This window comes from Bos mutus, chromosome 21, assembly GCF_027580195.1.
Source record: "Bos mutus isolate GX-2022 chromosome 21, NWIPB_WYAK_1.1, whole genome shotgun sequence".
Lineage (NCBI taxonomy): Eukaryota > Metazoa > Chordata > Mammalia > Artiodactyla > Bovidae > Bos > Bos mutus.
In genome coordinates this window covers 18,424,993-18,443,830 of record NC_091637.1, presented here as the reverse complement: position 1 = coordinate 18,443,830, position 18,838 = coordinate 18,424,993, and the positions used below count along the sequence as shown (strand labels likewise).

At 46.0% G+C, this 18,838-nt stretch overlaps 1 protein-coding gene across 4 annotated transcripts in view; it reads left to right on the top strand.

Moving 5' to 3' along the window:
- NTRK3 (neurotrophic receptor tyrosine kinase 3) overlaps positions 1 to 18,838 on the top strand; it is a 435,527-nt gene that overhangs the window by 147,516 nt on the left and 269,173 nt on the right. For all 4 annotated transcript variants that reach the window (XM_070358231.1, XM_070358230.1, XM_070358233.1 and 1 more), the window contains 3 exons: positions 3,324 to 3,347; positions 5,159 to 5,223; positions 6,021 to 6,123. In XM_070358231.1, the coding sequence (XP_070214332.1) occupies positions 3,324 to 3,347; positions 5,159 to 5,223; positions 6,021 to 6,123 (192 nt within the window). The remainder of the gene's footprint in view (positions 1 to 3,323; positions 3,348 to 5,158; positions 5,224 to 6,020; positions 6,124 to 18,838) is intronic.

Sequence of the window (18,838 nt, the reverse complement as noted above, 5' to 3'; positions counted from 1 at the left end):
AGGCAGAGACAAGGACCATTCTTGGGTACCATCCTCTTCCAGGGTGAAGTTTTGAGTCTTCCCACAAGTTAAAGAGAACCCTGGAGGTCTGGCTCTTCCAGGTCTCAGGTGTTTCCTGGGTGAATACATGTCTCCAGGCTCCTACAAAGGAGCTAAGCATTCATAGGCTCACCGAGAGATTACAGGGTTCACAGATTGGGCCAAAACATTTGGCTGACATGAGATTATTCTCCAATAAAGGAAAACCTTATGAGAAACATGCAAATCAGTTTTAACTATGAGTTGATCTGGCATGTCTCTATTCTCTGAAACCACAGCTAGGGTCCCTTGACCCCCATCTTACTCCCAAATCAGGTAGTTGGTCACTTGAAATTTAGAAGAGGCTGGGGGTATGAAGGGCATGCTCAGGAATTTGGACAAAGCTGTATCGCTGTCCCTTGAAACAACGAAAAGCAGATGATGAACAAGAAATCTATTAACAGTGCATTTACTATACGTAGAACTTTCTTTAAAGGACTCCTTCCTTATAGAAAGCATCATTTTCTCCACAGGTAGAGAGCAGAGCTACGACTGCAATGACTGAAAGCTCAGCTAGCCAGATGCCTGGTAAATAGAAGGTCCATGATGAATGAAGGAATGAGTTGTTGTTTTTAGGGTGTGGTAGGCTTGTGACAGGAGGAGCTGTACTACAATGCAGGGGTTCGAAAAGGGAGCAGCAGCATCCTCATCACCTGAAAATTTGGTTAAAATGCAAATTCTCAAGACCCACTCCAGACCTCCTGAATCAGAAACTCTGGGATGAGGATTGATAATCTGTATTTCTTTTGTTAAAAAGTTAAAAAAATTTTTTTTTAAGTTCTTGATATTGAAATAGAGATTTACCCTCCCAAATTGCAAAAGAATACAAAAGACGTTCTTATACCCTTCACCCAGCTTCCCCCAATGTTGCCGTCTTACATAATCACAGTGCAGTGATCATAACCAGGAGTGATATTGATACAACCCTATTACCTAATCTACAGACTTTATCTAAATTTTATCAGTTGTCCTTCTCTTCTTGAGATCCAATCCGGGATTATACATTGCATTTAGCTGCCATGTTACCGTATTCTCTTTAAATCTGGGGCAGGTCTTCAGCCTTTCTTTGTCTTTCATGATCTGCGTACTTTGAAGACTCCTCACTCGTTATATGTAGGCTGTCCTACAGTTTGGGTTTGCCTGGCGTTTTCTCACAATTAAATGCCAGTTATGCGTTTTTGGTAAGAGCACCGCAGAAGTAATGTTGTGCCCTTTCCGTCCATTGCGTTGGGGATACATGATGTCTATACATCTTATTACCTGTGATGTTAACTTTTTCACTTGGTGAAGATGGTGTCTGCCAGATTTCTCCACTGCAAAATGATAATTTTTTTCCCTTCTGTAATTAATAAGCATCATATTTTGAAGCTTTATAAATATCATTTTTTATCATTATTTCACATATTAATTTTAGCATTCATTGGTGATTCTTGCCTGAAACAAATATTAACGTGCCATTTGTCAATGATTTTTTTCCTAGTTCCATCCTTTCCTCTCTATTTATTAATTGGAATTTTATTGTAAGGAAGAGCTTTCTCTTCTTCCTCATTGGTTGATTAAATTGCTTCTTATATCAGTATGGACTCATGGGTATTTATTTTGTTCTGTGAATTACAATCCATGTGTTAATTTGCTAGAGCTGCCATGAGGAAAAGTGTCAGGGACTAAATGGCTTAAACAGCATAAATTTATTGTCTTACACTTCTGGAGGCTTGAAGTCTGAGATCAAGGTATCAGAAGGGCTGGTTCTTTATGAGCCTCTCTCCTTGACTTGCAGATGGTTGTCATCTCCGTGTGTCTTCATCTGCCTCTGTATAACTATATCCTAATACCCTCTTATAAGGATACAAGTCATATTGGATTAATGCCCACCCTAATAAGTTTATTTTTTCTGAACTTTTTTGCAAGGGGAGAAAAATATTTATTTTTTTAAATGGAGGATAATTGCTTTACAATATTGTGTTGGCCTCTGCCATACAACAGTGTGAATCAGTCATAAGTATACATATGTCCCCTCCCTCTTGAACCTCCTTCCCACCCTCCTATCCCACCTATTCCTCTAGGTTGCTAATGACTTTAACTTAATTACCTCTTAAAGACTCTACCTTTAAATATAGTCATAGTTTAAGGTACTGGGGGTTAGGACTTCCGTATATGAATTTTGGGCAGATATAATTCAGCTCATAACAACCTATGACCTTCATTATATTTTGTTGCTCAAATCATCCCCGGTTTGGCCATTGGAAACCCCATCATGGTGGCTCCTGCATCCTTTCTTCCTTCCCCTAATAGTTTTTGTGTGCCTTCTTGCTTTTCAATACCGCAAGATGTTCTAGGCATATCTTTTACTTTTTCTTCCCCAGCCCTGGAATTATGCATTTCTCCAAGAAGCCCTTATTCTTTCTGTTGGAGGATCGTAGTGGTCATCTCCTGGATGCTTCTGTGGCAGGCTGAAGTTTGAGAATCTCTTATAAACTGGTTCCGAGCCCAGGCTTGAATCCAGTTGTATCCCTTCTTAGATGAGTGACATTCAGTTAGTCACTTGATCTCTATATGTCTGTTTACTCTCCTGATGAAAGGGTGTAATGCTACCCATCTCCCAGGGTGGGTATAGGATTGGGTGATGTGTTACATAAAGCATTTTTCACACCCCCATCTCATAATCAATGCCCTATAATGATTGGCTTTCATTATTAGGTGATCATTTCTAAAGGCCGAAGACTCAATAACACATTTTCATCTGGGAAATAGATTCTAGAGGGATTCCCAAGCATGTCTTAGTGACCTATTAGATTAAATTTTACAATTGGGGAATTGTGATCTTGAGATCATAGCTGGCATTTCCCAGGTAGATCACAGAAGCCCATCCTGGAGGATTTCTTCTGGGTTCTAATGTTCCACCATCATCCCCAACACACTGGGTATCTGAGGGAAGGTTGTGGGTGTGACAGGGAGTCTGGATTTAATTCCTCAACTCATGGTTTGGTTTCCAGTCTCCAGGTGGGCCAGGCCACCTCCCTTGAAACCCAGGAGTTTTAGCTCTTATTCCTTCTCCATTTGGAAGACCACCTTCTAAAGAGTAATAGGGTGTGGGGGAGGGGTGACGTGCCAAGGGTTTTAGTTTTCAGTTGCCAGGGCAACAGGGGATCATGGTGAGTGGGAGAGGTCATAGCTATGAAGAAGATAGAGCAAGGCTGTTCCGGTTTTTATTACGTTTGTTAATTATCTCTGTCTTTTTTTTGCAGAGAGCACGGATAACTTTGTCTCTTGTAAGTCTCTTTTACCTTTTGCTTTGAAAGTGATTTATTCTGATACTTTTGGTGACTATTGAGTCCAGATAGCCCTCTTTCCTGTTCTATCACCATCCCCAGACCCATGTCCACTGAGAGGATCTGAGTGAACCATGAAAGGAGAGCAGAAACTCTTCTTGGGCAGTTCCAAGCCCATGCCTCTTAGACGGTCACTTGCTGCCTCAGTTCTCCTGCAGTTTTCTAGGGTCTGACCATGGTGCGAGTCTTCCTACCTAGACAGAGAGAGGTGGTGTCAGGAAGCATGTGGGGCTCACGTGCCCCGGTGGGCCCGTGTTGAGCATCTCAGTTGTTCTTGCAGAGAGAATGTGGAGCCTATGATGTCAGTGTTTGTCACCTGCTTCAAGAGCCAGGGAATTTGGCTAGAACCCACCCAGGTGGCGCTAGTGGTAACGAATCTGCCCGCCAGTGCAAGAGACCTAAGAGACATGGGTTCAATTCCTAGATCAGGAAGATCCCCTGGAGGAGGGCATGGCAAACTACTCCAGCATTCTTGCCTGGGAAACCCATGGACAGAGAGGAGCCTGGCGGGCTACAGTTCATGGGGTCGCAAAGAGTCAGACACAGCTGAAGCAACTGAGGACGTAAGACAAGTGGAGCTGTAACTGGCCAGGTCTCCCAGAGGCTCATCTGTCTTTAAGTGAAATTACTGAGGCTCAGTCTATAAGTGATTCGGGGTCAGGACTAGACAACTCCCTGGATTTGGGGGTTTGCTCGTGGACTGTAGGGGAACCCATATTTATTCCTTTTCCTTTTGTCCCCATGGGAGAGGAATGGTGACAGCTGAGGTCATTTCAGCTTCCTATGTGGCCTGAGACAGCAGACGGTCTTTTTTAGGACATGCATTGTTGTTCTGGAGAAGGAAATGGCAACCCACTCCAGTGTTCTTGCCTGGAGAATCCCAGGGACGGGGAGCCTGGTGGGCTGCCGTCTATGGGGTCGCAGAGTCGGATACCACTGAAGCGACTTAGCAGCAGCAGCAGCAGCAGCATTGCTGTTCGGCTCAGATGTAAATATCACCTGTAATTCCTTTATTTGTCCTTGGTCTTAGAGGACTTGTCCTCTCACAGAACATCCCTCTGGAGAAATTTGAACCGGGGGTGTCTCTGGATAAGTTGGTGATTCCAGATGGAGGTCCGAGGGAGGCTTGGCTGCTCCTCCAGGCCTTGCTGGGAAGACCTGGTGTTTCCTAGTCAGATAAACTTGTTGCTTAACTGAAGCTGCCACTGTGCTCTGAAATCTGCCTCAGGGCAATGGATAGTGGGTAGTTTGTGGGGCCACAGACCTCCTGGATCTCAACTGAGGAGTGAAGAGGGAACAGGAAGGGCGTAGAAAGAAGGGACAGGATAAGGGATACAGAGAGGAGCTGTGTGTAGCCAGAGCTGCCTTCATGGACAAAATGGGCTGAATCCAGACCCTGGCTGTGATCCCAAACCATCTCCTTTCCTCTTATCTATCCAATAGCTCATGGTCCATGTTGCCCAGGTTAGGGTTAGGCTATTTACTCTGGGATGTGAATCAGGGGATGAGGGTGAAGGCTCTTTATGCCTATGCAGTCTGTCCTTGAGCTGTCAACACCTGCCAGGGAGCCTTTGGGGATCTGGTCTCTGGGGACTCCTGCAAAGCCTGGACAGGTCAGACAGAGTCTGACTTAAAAGGCATATTCTCTAGGAAGAACTTTCGAGAAAGCTTGGGAGTTGGGTAAGAACTGTGGGGGAGGTTCTTGTGGCCAGCAAACCAACGACTCTCCTGTTTTTCTGTTTGGTTTTCAGTCTACGAAGTGAGCCCCACCCCTCCTATCACTGTGACCCACAAACCAGAGGAAGACACTTTTGGGGTGAGTCACTTCTTGGTCAAGAGAAATGTGTTACTGATGCAGTGGTTTTCCGCCTTCTGTTTTAAGTTGTCAACTTTTCCAAACACTGCCTTGTTTGGAACTATGGCATAAAGAAGCCGTGATGAATGACCTCCTCTCAGGTGGTTGAAGCTTGATGAGAATAATTCATTGTTTGAGGAAATCTCTGAGGATCTGCTTTAAGCCCCAGGGCTTGGAAGAGAAAAGTTTGAGAATTCCCACTCCATCAGCAGCCAGCTGGGCCTGACTTGAAGGGGCTTCTAAATGTACAACCTTTTACAAAAGTCAGAGTTGTCCGGGGTATCTTCTTGGGTGGGAGGTGCCCCTACCCCGTCTCAGAGCCTGAGATTTCTCTGGGGAGGAAAGGAAAGAGGTCTTTTTAGAATCTCATGGTTAAGAATATTAGCCCAAGCAGGTCAATGTGAAGATGCAGGATTTACTTGCTAATTAAAACCACAATGAGACAATAGACAGAAGCCTTTCTGGGCTTCCTCCTGCGTCTGTTGGGATGGCCCCAGCTGAGAGGGCTCAGAAAACTGAATCATGGAAGTTTTCTCTGATCGATTTGGGTAATTTATTTTTTGATGCTCGTAGAACCTTATAAATTATGTCTTCTCAAGACGTTCCTCAGTCTGAGAAGTTCTGGAGTTTACTGAAGTTCTGGGAGGGCTCCGGTTGCTACTACAACAGGGCTGTTCTCATCTGAGCCCGTGTGTTATTCACACAGCCCTCGGGTTTTCAGTAACTGTGCTTGCTTGTCTGTGTTTGGCTCCTAACAGGTATCCATAGCAGTTGGACTTGCTGCTTTTGCCTGTGTCCTGTTGGTGGTTCTGTTTATCATGATCAACAAGTATGGGCGACGGTCCAAATTTGGAATGAAAGGTAAGGTGGGCTGTTCATTTGCGAGGGTCGCATCGGGAACCATGGCCCCTTTTGATCAAAAGATGCTGTTTTAATCTCTTTCTGCTCTCTGAGAGGGTCTCTCGTGGTGGGCTTAAGTGGCCCTGGCTGGTGACTCCTGTCTACACCTTTATTATTGGTAATGATGGATTGAAGGCAGTGTCGGTGTCTGTGAGGACCAGATTGTGGACCACTTGGTTTTTCTGTGATGACTGAAAACATGGCTTCAGTGGGCCGGTGCCAAGATGATGCAGAGAGGTTAAGAAAGTAAAGTGAAAATTGGTTTAAGCAAGGAGACACTCTTAGAGGGAGAGCAGGCAGACAGATGAGGGATTCATCTGTCTGGGTCTCTTTGGCAAGCCAGTGATGAGGGGCATATAAATGAACGGGCAGAATATTCACTGGGGAAGGAGGGGTTTGGGGGTAGACTTCCCTGATTTTTCATCCCAGCTCCATTTTCCCGAGGGGAGGAGGAGCTTCTGCCCCTGTTTAGCTTAGATCAAAAGTGTCATGGCCTTTGTGCGTGATGAATACCTCCTATCTGTAAGGCTAACCTTGTTCTAATGAGAGGGTGTGTGCGTGCCAAGTCTCTTCAGTTGTGTCCGACTCTTGGCGACTCCGTGGACTGTAGCCCAGCAGGCTTCTCTGTCCATGGGATTCTGGAGTGGGTTGCCATGCCCTCCTCCAGAGGATCTTCCCTACCCAGGGATCAAACGCGCATCTCTTATGTCTCCTGCGTTGGCCGGTGGGTTCTTTACCAATAGTGCCACCCGGGAAGCCCAGCGGGTAATGAGAACACAATGAGTAAAAGATGACGGTTAGACTTAGGAGGTTCCTGCCTTTCCTCACCTATCTTTGTTTGCTGCCTGAACCCTTATCACCCAAAATATGTGGTTTCCTGTCAGTCTGAAGGTCCCTGCTTTCCTTTGTCTGCCTATGGACCCCTTCTGTTTACAGGATGCGTGGTTTCTGGCCACCTGTCTCCTGCCCCTGTTTCTCTACTCAAACCTAGCTGCCTGCCTCCTGAAACAAAGGGACTTTCTGAGTAACCAGGTTTTGCGCTTGTCTGCACCTATGTGTGGAGTTGTGATGAGAAGGCATTCAGAGAGTTAGATGTTGGTGGTAGACTCTGGCATTGAAAGTGGCCCATGCAGGGTATTCCAGCACATGGATTTACACAGAGTTCCAGAAACGATGCCAACAGCATCGTGATTGCTAAATTTGCTGCCCGGTTCCCACCACACAGAGCACTCAACCCCACGAACACTGGGATCGGGCGTGAGATGTGGCTCTCCACCAAGACTTGGGTTAAGGGGACTGGCACGAAAGGGGTTAATATGGTAAATTAGCATCCATCTGCCTGGTCCCAGGATGGATCTGACCAAATGGCTCAAGGGAGGCCGGGTACCGATGTTTAAACAGAAACTTGAATTTCAAGATATATTCCCAGCTGGGGTTTCCATTTATGGCTGATGTTAATAGGAGATGGGTGGGGAGAGCTGATGAAGGGTTTGACAGGCCATCAGGTTCCTGAGGTAGGATTCAGGGTGGAGTTTTCTGATGAGACTATGGGGTCCAGAAAGATGATTTCTATGACTTCTGCACCAGAGCTGGTGTCTGTGGTGGGGTTCTTGACCTGGGGACTCAGGGACTGAAGGGGAAAAGCATAAAAGATTCACAGGGACAGTGGTCCCTTGAATTCAATGTGGGCTTCTCAGGTGGCTCAGTGGTAAAAACCCACCTGCCAGTGCAAGAGACATAAGAGACGAGGGTTTGATCCCTGGGCCAGGAAGATTCCCCTGGAGAAGGAAATGGAAGCTCACTCCAGTATTCTTGCCTGAAGAATCCCTTGGACAGAGAAGCCTGGCTGGTGACAGTGCACATCAGATACTCAAAAGAGTCTGTGACTGTCCTATAAATCTAGAACACTGATGTATAGCAAGAGATATGGCATGGAGAACCAGAAAGGTAGGAAACGGGACAGACTGCCTGGCTTCCTAGGAGCCTCCCGCCTCTCTCTGCTCTTGGTTAAGCTGAACAAGTCCCAGCAAGGCAAACCAGGCTTTCTTGAAGTATGTGAAATATTTCGTCCAAGAGAAATATGCACACAGGCAAATTATAAAACTTTCTATGTATACATATATAGAAGCTTGGCCCAAAGCCAGATGACTTATTAAACAAGAGGAGCCCATGGTCAGGTACCTTGGCTGGAGACATTTTATCTGCCAGTACCCCACATGCCAAATAGGGTTTCACAGGTTTGAAAGATAAGCCATCATCCTGTAAGGTTGGAGCCTGCAGTCTTCTTTTAAAAAAGATAATTAATTAATTTTTGGCTGTGCTGGGTCCCCTTGTTGCTGCACAGGGCTTTCTCTAGTTGCAATGAGCAGGAGCTACTCTCTCACTGTGGTGCACGGGCTTCTTATTAAACATGGTTTCTCTTTTTGCAGAGCACAGGCTGTAGGGTGCTCCGCTTTCAGAAGTTGTGGCATGCGGGCTTAGTTGCTTCACAGCATGTGGGATCTTCCCGGAGCAGGGATCGAACCCATGTCCCCTGCATTGGCAGACGGATTCTCTGCCACTAGACCACCAGGGAAGTCCCTGAGTCTTCAATCTTAGCATCATGCTTGGAGTCCTGGCTTTGAGGACCTAGTGCTATTTCTTGTGCAGACTTTTCCTACCTCGGAAGGAACTTTCCTTTGTCTTCCTCCCTTCACCTGAGAAAACAGCAGAGCCTTGAGCAAAGGGAAGAATGAGGCATTCCTGCTTTCCCCACCGAGAGGCGCACCACCAGCTGAGACCCTGCCACAAGCTTGGCAGCGCTGTGAGAGCAGATTTTTCCTATTAATTGTCATCCGGTTTCTGGAACAGCGTGTCCCCATGTCGGATGGATTAGGCAGCACCCAGGGCGGCGCCTTCCCCTCAGCTGTCCTTGGAGCCTCTCCCAGCGCCCGCTCCCCTCTCTCAGGCTGAACTGCTGTCGTTGGTCCCTATTAAGCTACAAGAACATGTCCATGAAGTTGGCAGTGAAATATTCCTTAAACTTAGGTGACCTAAAGAAGTTCCGCTAAAATGAGAGGCAAGATGAGATGGTGTATTGAAGGCTGACCCTGTTTAGAATTAAGCCTGCATCTTTCTGCTCTTTTTACACCTGATTGTATTTAGTTCTCATCTTAGGATGACTAGCAAATGCCCCAGGCTGCATCCTCCCTTGATCTTTGATTGCCAGAGGGCATCCCAGTCCAGGAAAAAAAAGGGGGGGCAAAGATGTGGGTACCAGAAACCCCCCAACTCTGAAGCAGGCAAAATTCCTTCTAGTCTGAGCCACCCCATCCCCAGCTTTGAATTTTCAACTCTGGGTTAGAATCTATAATGTCACTTAATTGCTCTTTGTTCCCAGCAAAGTTACTTAACTTCTCACGGCCTCTGTTCCCCCAACTTCAAAATGATGCAGTGACCCCACCTCCCTCTTTGGATTGCCCTGAGTGTTAAGATCTGTGTGTGCCTGATGTTTGCAAGGGTGCCTGTGGTTGTCGTTTTCTTCTCTTCTTTGTGTATAAGCCTTTCCAGGCTCCTTTTATTCTCCTTCCAGGAAGGGCTGCCCTCCCAAGACTTAATCATGCCCTACTTTGTCCTGCACAGTATTTAGTAAAAATAGTTTTCTTCTGCCCTAATCCTCAGATCAGATCAGTCGCTCAGTCGTGTCCGACTCTTTGCAACCCCATGAATCGCAGCACGCCAGGCCTGCCTGTCCATCACCAACTCCCGGAGTTCACTCAGACTCACATCCATCGAGTCAGTGATGCCATCCAGCCATCTCATCCTCTGTCGTCCCCTTCTCCTCCTGCCCCCAATCCCTCCCAGCATCAGGGTCTTTTCCAATGAATCAACTCTTCACATGAGGTGGCCAAAGTACTGGAGTTTCAGCTTTAGCATCATTCCTTCTAAAGAAATCCCAGGGCTGATCTCCTTCAGAATGGACTGGTTTGATCTCCTTGCAGTCCAAGGGACTCTCAAGAGTCTTCTCCAACACCACAGTTCAAAAGCATCAATTCTTCGGCGCTCAGCCTTCTTCACAGTCCAACTTTCACATCCATACATGACCACAGGAAAAACCATAGCCTTGACTAGATGAACCTTTGTTGGCAAAGTAATGTCTCTGCTTTTGAATATGCTATCTAGGTTGGTCATAACTTTCCTTCCAAGGAGTAAGCGTCTTTTCATTTCATGGCTGCAGTCATCTAGGGCACTGTTATTATTTCGCTCAGATGTCATCTGTCGTGTTAGACCAGGAGTGACTTGTCATAGAAGCCTGTGATCACTCTGCCCGTATACCTGAAACTTTGCAGTCTGTGACAAATGGTTATTGAACTTAGAAATGAATGACTTTATTTTTACTCATTAAAAAAAAAAAAAAAAGCACAGCTTGTTAATCAGTAATGGGCTAGTTAGGGCTCATTTGGAAATCTGAGCTGTCTGCGCAGTGGGAGGGAGAGTGGGGATGATCTGGGAAACTCATAAATAATTCCCACCATCCACATCTGAGGGCCTGGAACACAATGTGTAGATGGGAAGGACTTATTCAAATGAAATCCTTCTGAGAAATTAAAAAATATTAAAAAAATACGAAGATTAGTTAAACAAACACTCGTATTCCATTCCTGCCACTCAGAATGAGCAAATTCACTGTTTTGTTCTATACTGCATCTAATTTTTTTTTCTTATTACTGATAAAAAACTAAAATGGCTTTAACCGTCACCCCTGGTCCCATGGCCCCTCCCATTTCCCTAGGCCGTCATTAGCCTGAGTTCACTGTGCATCCAGCGGTCCACTTGTTTCGTCTCTCTCCCGGTATCTCTGCCTCTCTTTCTCTGCTGACTCTGCACACCCACACTTACCCTCATGGTTCTCTCCCAACCAACCTCACACTCTGTCAAATTAGCAACTGCCTCCACCCTATGACAATCTTAGTGCCCAAGTGTGAAAACCTGTTCAATTTTATAATTCTACTTATATGTATATATTTATATATATGTGTGTGTGTGTATTTATGCATATATATATATATATATATAGGCGATGGCACCCCACTCCAGTACTCTTGCCTGGAAAATCCCATGGGCGGAGGAGCCTGGTAGGCTGCCGTCCATGGGGTCGCGAAGAGTCGGACACGACTGAGCGACTTCACTTTCACTTTTCACTTTCACGAATTGGAGAAGGAAATGGCAACCCACTCCAGTGTTCTTGCCTGGAGAATCCCAGGGACGGGGGAGCCTGGTGGGCCGCCATCTACGGGTCTCACAGAGTCGGACACGACTGAAGTGACTTAGTAGCAGCATACATAGGTTATTTTTTGATATTACAGTTGCCTTTGTCAACAGATATCTAGAAAATAGTCAAAAATATTGGGTTGGCCAGAAAGCTTGTTCGGATTTTTTCCATCACCTCTTATGGAAAAACCACCTTTCTGGCCTATGCAATGTGTATATCTCTGTCTCTTATAGACCTTTTTAATAAATTTTATTTGGATAAGAGAATGTGAGTGCCAGCAGTTTTAATTAAAGACCTCAGACTCCCAAGAATTGTCATAGATATGGGCAAGATGTGAAGATATACATATTATATATGTATATATATTATATATGTATATACATATTGTATATGTATATATATGTATATACATGTGTATACATATGACATATGTATATATATTACTTGTGTATATATATGTATACATATGTGAGTATATTTATAAGATGCATGACTTTGTGTATGTTTTAATGTATGCACATGTTATGCTGCAAGCACCCTTCCGCTTCTTGCTTTATTTACCTGTCGTTTGTTAGAGTTTTCGCCATGTTGGTATGTATAGGCATTCCACTGAGCAGTTGTTTTATTGGAGATTAATGTATGGACCAGAGCTTATACAAATGAACTGAAAATGCATTGTCTCAGACATCTTTTCACTGTTATCAGCTGCCATCCTGTTGATAAAAATTCTGGGCTGGGGAGAGGTCTGGATTCTCTCCTGTGGAAGCGTGAGGATTAGAGTTCCTCTCCTCTTGTGATCACAGAGATTCTAAAATGAGGCTGAGTGTCCGGTGGGGATTCTTTGGATTGTTGATGAAGCCCTGTGCTTTCGAGCAGGATGATCCTGAAGTACTTGGTGTGGTGTAGGCACTGGCCAGTCAGAACAGACACCAGCCCTCCTGCTGGGCAGGGCCCTGGGGCTCCCTGCGGGGTCGTGTGTTAACTCATGATCATTGCTGGATCATGGGGTGATTGAGGGGTGGGTGGTTGGGAGGTTCAGGGCAGGGGTCATTTACTGGGAGGTACAGAAATAAATGGGTTTCCCAGGTGGCTCAATAATAAAGAAACTGCCTACCAATGCAGGAACCACTGGAGATGCTGGTTCATCCCTGGGGTTGGGAAGATCCCCTGGAGAAGGAAATGGCAACCTGCTTCAGTATTCTTGCCTGGGAAGTCCTATGGACAGAGGAGCCTGGCAGGCTGCAGTCCACGGGGTCGCAAAAGAGTTGAACATGACTTAGTGACCAATACAGCAAACAACAGAAATATTTAAAAATAGTTCATTATTTTAACATCTAATTATACTGTGCCCGTGCATCCTGGGCCTGAAAGTGACATGGCTTAGAATTTATACTATGCTTATTCATAACATATGATATTTTAAAATTATACATCAGAAGATCATGACAGGGATCTAGCCAGGCTTAACAACATTAGTATTTACAGATGAGAAAATGAGGCATAGGAGGTGCAAGAAAAGAGGTGACTTACTCTGGTTTCTCATTCTATTAAGCTGGGTTGGGCCTAGAATTCCCCTACCTTGCATTCTCACCCATTTTTCATGGCAACTAGAATGACCTAACTGCTTCGTGTTGGCTGTCTCACCGTGAAGAGCCACAGTGCATCTGCCTTCTTTGTTTCACATGGTTGTTAGAATGATGACCAGGTAAAAGATGCTTTGTCTAAATATGTCTTTAAATAATTGAACAGGTCCTATAATTCTCATATAAGGTGACTCATTATTATTAAATGAAGAAGGAAGCAAATATGTGGGGTTTCTGGAGCCTGTAAAAAGAGCATACATTTGGAGGACTGCCTTGATGGTCCAGTGGCTACGATTATGTGCTCCCAATGCAGGAGACCCAGGTTCAGGAAATAAGTCCAGTATTTCTTCTTGATAGTTCCCTGGTTAGGGAGCTAGATCCCACATACCACAACTAAGACCAGACACAGCCAAGTAAAGAAATAAATATTTGGAAAAAAAACCCGACAAAGGTCTTTGGTGCCCTGCGTCAGTAACTGGGGGCAGAGACTAAAAAAATATATATATATTTTTTTTTTTAAAAAGACCATACATTCTTTGGTCTGTCTTATCTGACTACCTCTTATGCATGTGTGTATTTAGGTATGTGTGCATGCTCAGTTGTTCCTGACTCTTTCCAACTCTTTGCAACTTTGCCAGGCTTCCCTGTCCATGGGATTTTTCAGGCAAGAATACTGGAATGGGTTACCATTTTCTCCTCCTGGGGATCTTCTGACCCGGGGATCGAGGCCAGGTCTCCTGCACTGATGCCTGCATTGGCAGGCATCGAGGATATCCACTGAGCCATTGGGGAAGTCGCGTAAGCATCTTTATATATATCCAGATGAGAGTTACTCTGGCAGTGAACTTCCTTTGTCTTGGTTCCCTCTTACTCTCACAGAAGAACCAGAATAATCATTTATTAGAGTTGAAACAGACCTTAGACTTATTAGGCTAATGTCCCCATTGTACAAGTAAGGAAAGAGACCCGGGGAAATGAAATGGCATGCCATAATACATGGCTAGCTAGAGCAATGCTGGCCTGCTTTCCCTCATATGTGGTGTGCGCAGAGAGTCTGGGAGGGTCTGGGAGATGAAGCTGGATTATGAATAAATAAGCTTTGCTTATTCAGTATTTTATCTAATTATCTTTGAATGCCATCCTACTTCAATGGGGCTTCCAAAAGTATGAAACTGCTTTTCTCAAGCTGGGACACACCTCGCCTGGGGAAAAGATGGGAGCTGATGGAAGAGTCTTGCTTCCCAGGTTTACAGGACATCCTTTCTCTCTTTCTGGACACATTGGGGACCACCTAGCAAGGCAGAGGAAGAGGGAGGCTGGGAAGGAAAAGCTGCCTGGGCTTCTGGTAAAACCTTAAGAGCTTCATCTGCTTGTCGTCCATCCTAATGGTTGGATGTGTGCTAGTGCCTCTGATGCGCCTGTAGACGGGCACTCCAGGATTGTTCCATTGTGAATTAGCTTCAGCTAATAGGTACTTAAAGTAAAGTGGTTGCCTATTTGATTATGATTGGGGGTTATTAACATTTTTCCCCTCCATAAACAGATGGTAACTGTCCTCCAAGTGGATTGTAGAATCATGCCAGAGTCTTGAATTTGGAGGTACAGGCTGCTGCCAAAAGAGCTTGGGGGCGGCTACCCACGTTGAATGGCCTTGTTTTGCCTCTGGTGTAACTGCTTGGTTAAAGGGGATGGTTAGACTTGGGAAGGAATCATTTCTGCCCTCTCTCCTAAGCTTGGGACAGTGGACTCAGAAGGGTTCTTCCAGGGTTGGGAGGGGTCCTATCCTAAGGTTCGATCCTCTCACTGGCATTTCTTCTTCCGTTGGGAGAGAGAATCCCTGTATTTATAGCTGGGAGCACAGAGCCAGGGAATTGATACAAGAGTGGGTTAGAGACAGAGACTTCTGAGCCAGATGGAAGGGGCCCTGGGCCCTGGACGAGGCCACCATTGGTGCTGCTGATGCGGTAGCTTCTTTTGTCTTGGGAAATACACTTATCTGGCTTTGATTTTGAGGCTTCTGAGCTTGGTGCTAGTGGGAAAGAACCCACCTGTCTATGCAGGAGACACAAGAGACGCCATACTGCCACCACTGGTCATGTAAGACTGCCCTGCTCTGTTCCTCTCTCAGGGTATCCGGGAACCAGCTGTTTTCCAGCACCGACTGACTCTTCTATTCAAGAGAAATCCCTGTGTTTTTTTTTTTTTGAGTCTGATACAAAATGTTTCTCTACTGTAACTACCTGCTTGCAGGCTGTTCTTGGCAGGTCCCTGCTTCCTGCAGCAGGGCCAAGGGTGGCCAACGTGCCTGCTCTACAGCCAAAGCCATTGTCTCTCTGATTCATCTGATTTTGGCAGCAGAACACAGTTCTTGCTAGCCCATGCCATTGCAACAGGTTCCCACAGGGTTAACAGCCCTTTGATACTTCAGATTAGAAGTTCTCAGCTTTGCGTCCCCTGCTTCACATGTGACAAAGGACTGTCAGCCACATACCTTTGCCCTCCTGCAGGAATAACCAGGTGTTTCGACAAATAATGGCCCTTGCAGTAGCTTGATACCTAAAAAAAAAATAGATGAGCATACCAGTTAGCAAAAGAGATTTTTAAAACTAGGAATAAATCAGGTCCATGCTAATTTTTACTCTTAAAAAAATTCACAAACTTTGGTGTTTTATTAGCCACCCAAAGTCCTGGTGACAGACTTCCTTTCTGATCCAGAAATCTGTCTCTGTCTTGGTACTAGGCTGGAGGACTAAGAAGGTAAGGGGCTGCCAGCCATGATTTTCTCACAGTGTCCTTGGCCCAACGTGGTTTGCACCCCTGCACAGTCAAGCTGCAGAAATAGTCCCAGCAGGATCCCCTGTCTTCTTACAGCACGTTGTTTCCATCTCTGTATCTTCTCCTGCGGGTCCTGGGGGCTTTGCACTTGCCCTGAAGAGGAGGGACCATGGACTCTGTTTAATGGAAGCTTCCACAATGGCTGCAGTGCCTGAGCCCTGGGTTTAGGTAGCCTGTTCTCTCGTGAACTCTGCAGAAGCTTAGGGATGTCCAAAGAGTGGCTCATGGAACCACAGGCAGCAAAGCAGAGAGATGAAAATGGCAGTTGATGGGGGAACACGATTTTGGGCTCGGGGAGAAAAACCACACAAGGAAAATAATGTGAGACAAGAGAACCACTGCGAATCCCTGGTCCCAGCTCCCTCTCAGTCTGCTTTGTGCTGAGCATCCTCCAGGGGGATGAGCCAGATGGGGCGGAGGAGGGGTGTGCTGCAGGAGTAGGAAGGGCAGCCTGGATCGGGCTGGGGCTCAGCCCCCAGGGGTGTCTGCCACCCGCTCCGGGCCGGGACATCCCGAGGAAAGAAGAAGAGCGTCCAGTTGTTCCCTTCCTGATTCTAGTGACATCCTCTCTTTCTCCCTTCCTTGATACCATGGTATGTTTATTTTAGAGATTCATCAGGTCACTCTGGCACTCACCCCGTTATTCTTTCTTCCTGTATTCATTCTGCTACCACAAGCCAGAGACATCCTTGCTGACATCCTTGCACGGGTCCCCAAACCAGCTTCCTCCTTGACAGGACCAGCTGCCTGATTTGTGGGACCCAGTGCCACAGTGCAAAATCTTCCCAAAGTACTAGAATTTCAGGGCAGCTACGGCAGAGACTTACACCCTAATCATGGGGCTCTTCTGAGCGTGGAGTCAGGGTCAGGCTGGTGAAGCCAGCTAAGCTTGCTGAACACCAGCTCCAATGCGGTTTCAAGCCCTGGCGCCTTTATCTTTTCCTGCATGGCGATGAGGGGAACTGATATTTCTATACTTCTTTTTTAAAGAGAAGTTGAGAAGTTTGGGGTGTCAGCTGATTTTTCACTTCTGATCATAGTAAGGGAAGATTATGGGGACACTGGGCATTTAATGGGTACTTACTGTATGTTGTTCATTGTTCAGTTACCAAGTCATATCCAGCTCTTTGCGACCCCATGGACTGCAGCTTCCTTGGGGAAGGAAGGCTTCCTTGTCCTTCACCATCTCCTGGAGTTTGCTCAAACTCATGTCCACTGAATCAGTGATGCCATCCAACCATCTTATCCTCTGTGGCCCTCTTCTCCCCCTGTGTTCAATCTTTCCCAGCATCAGGTTTTTTTTTTTTCTTTTTTTTCCCCCCATGAGTTGACTCTGCATCAGGTGGCTAACGTGTTGGAGCTGCAGCTTCAGCATCAGTCCTTCCAGTGAGCATTCAGGGTTGATTTCCTTTAGGATTGACTGGTCTGATCTCCCTGCTGTCCGGGGGATTCCCCAGAGTCTTCTCTAGCACCGTATTTGGAAAGCATCAGTTCTTTGCTGCTCTTACTGTATGCCTGCCCTGCCTTGCTTACTGAATGTCAGATGTCTAATATACCTTATAACATTTAGTTCTTGTATGTGACTATTCTCCCCATTGTAAGGATGAGAAAGATGCTCAGACTGGCTAACTTGCCCTGTGTTGTGTGACTGGTGAGTAAGAAAACCAGATTTTAATTGAGGTCACTCTAAATCAATGGTTCTCAATCTTTGCTGCACATTCCAATCACTTGGTCAAATTGTTTAACTCCATCAACCCAGGCGGCACCTCAGACCAATTAAATTCGATTCTGGAGGTGAAACTAGGGCATGGGAATGTTTTTTAATGCCTCAGGCGATTTCAATTGTGCAGCCAAGTTTGAGAACCAGGCCAAGATGCAGCTGCATATAGCCTCCCAGGTCATGTATGCAGTCTCTAGACTGATCTATCTGATCACCTTGGGAACTTGGGAAACATGCAAATGCCTGGGATTCACTCCACACCCACTAGGTCAGACCTGGGATGAAGTGGGGGTGATTTTGATGCTCAGTAACGTTTCATGACCGTGGCTCATGAATCCTGGGAGATGCTGGGGATCTTGGGAAAACGCAGATTCTAATTGAACAGATCGGACAAGGGCTGAGATCTAAGTTTCCAAAGGATGTTTCTCCAGGGCCCACAGTTCAGGTAACGAGGATTAAGTGAAAACCCCAGGCCTGTGATCTGGGGACTTAGGTCAATCACATCTCTGCTTTTCATTTCTTCCTGCACATCATGACCAAAATCAGCCTGCCTCAAAGGCTTACTGTACTAGCTGTGATAATGTGAGTCCTGGAGGAAGAAATGGCAATCTACTCCAGTTTCTTGCGTGGAAAATTCCATGGGCAGAGGAGCCTGGCAGGCTATAGTCCATGGGGTCACAAAGAGTCAGACACAACTGAGCATGCACACACAACAACAATATTGACTATCAGATTACAAAATAGAACCACGACTTCTAAGGTATTTGAGTTCTACCCTGGGCTTTCCTAGTAGCTCAGACAGTAAAGCATCTGCCTGCAATGCAGGAGACCCAGGTTTGATTCCTGGGTCAGGAAGATCCCCTGGAGAAGGAAATGGCAACCCACTCCAGTATTCTTGCCTGGAGAATTTCATGGACAGAGGAGCCCAGCAGGCTACAGTCCATGGGGTTGCAGAGAGTTGGACACAACTGAGCGACTAACACATACTCTTTAGGTAGCTAAGCCTCGCTTTTTCCAAAGCAGTTTCTGTAGTGGATCCCTTGGTTTACACCGAACTGCCGTCTCCTTCCACGCCAGGATACTTTGGAAGGCATGCTGCCACCTCTGATCTCAGTATGAGGTCCATCAATGTAAGAGTTGGGGACAGAGCCCCAGGAAGGTCAGCAGTCAGTGGGCAGGAGGCCTTCCCAGCCCAGAGTCACTTGTGCTCTGGTAATGCCTTTCCTCCTTTAGAAACTTCCATGCCCTGTTTCCTCTTCCTCCCATGGCAGATCTTGGAGGTACCAC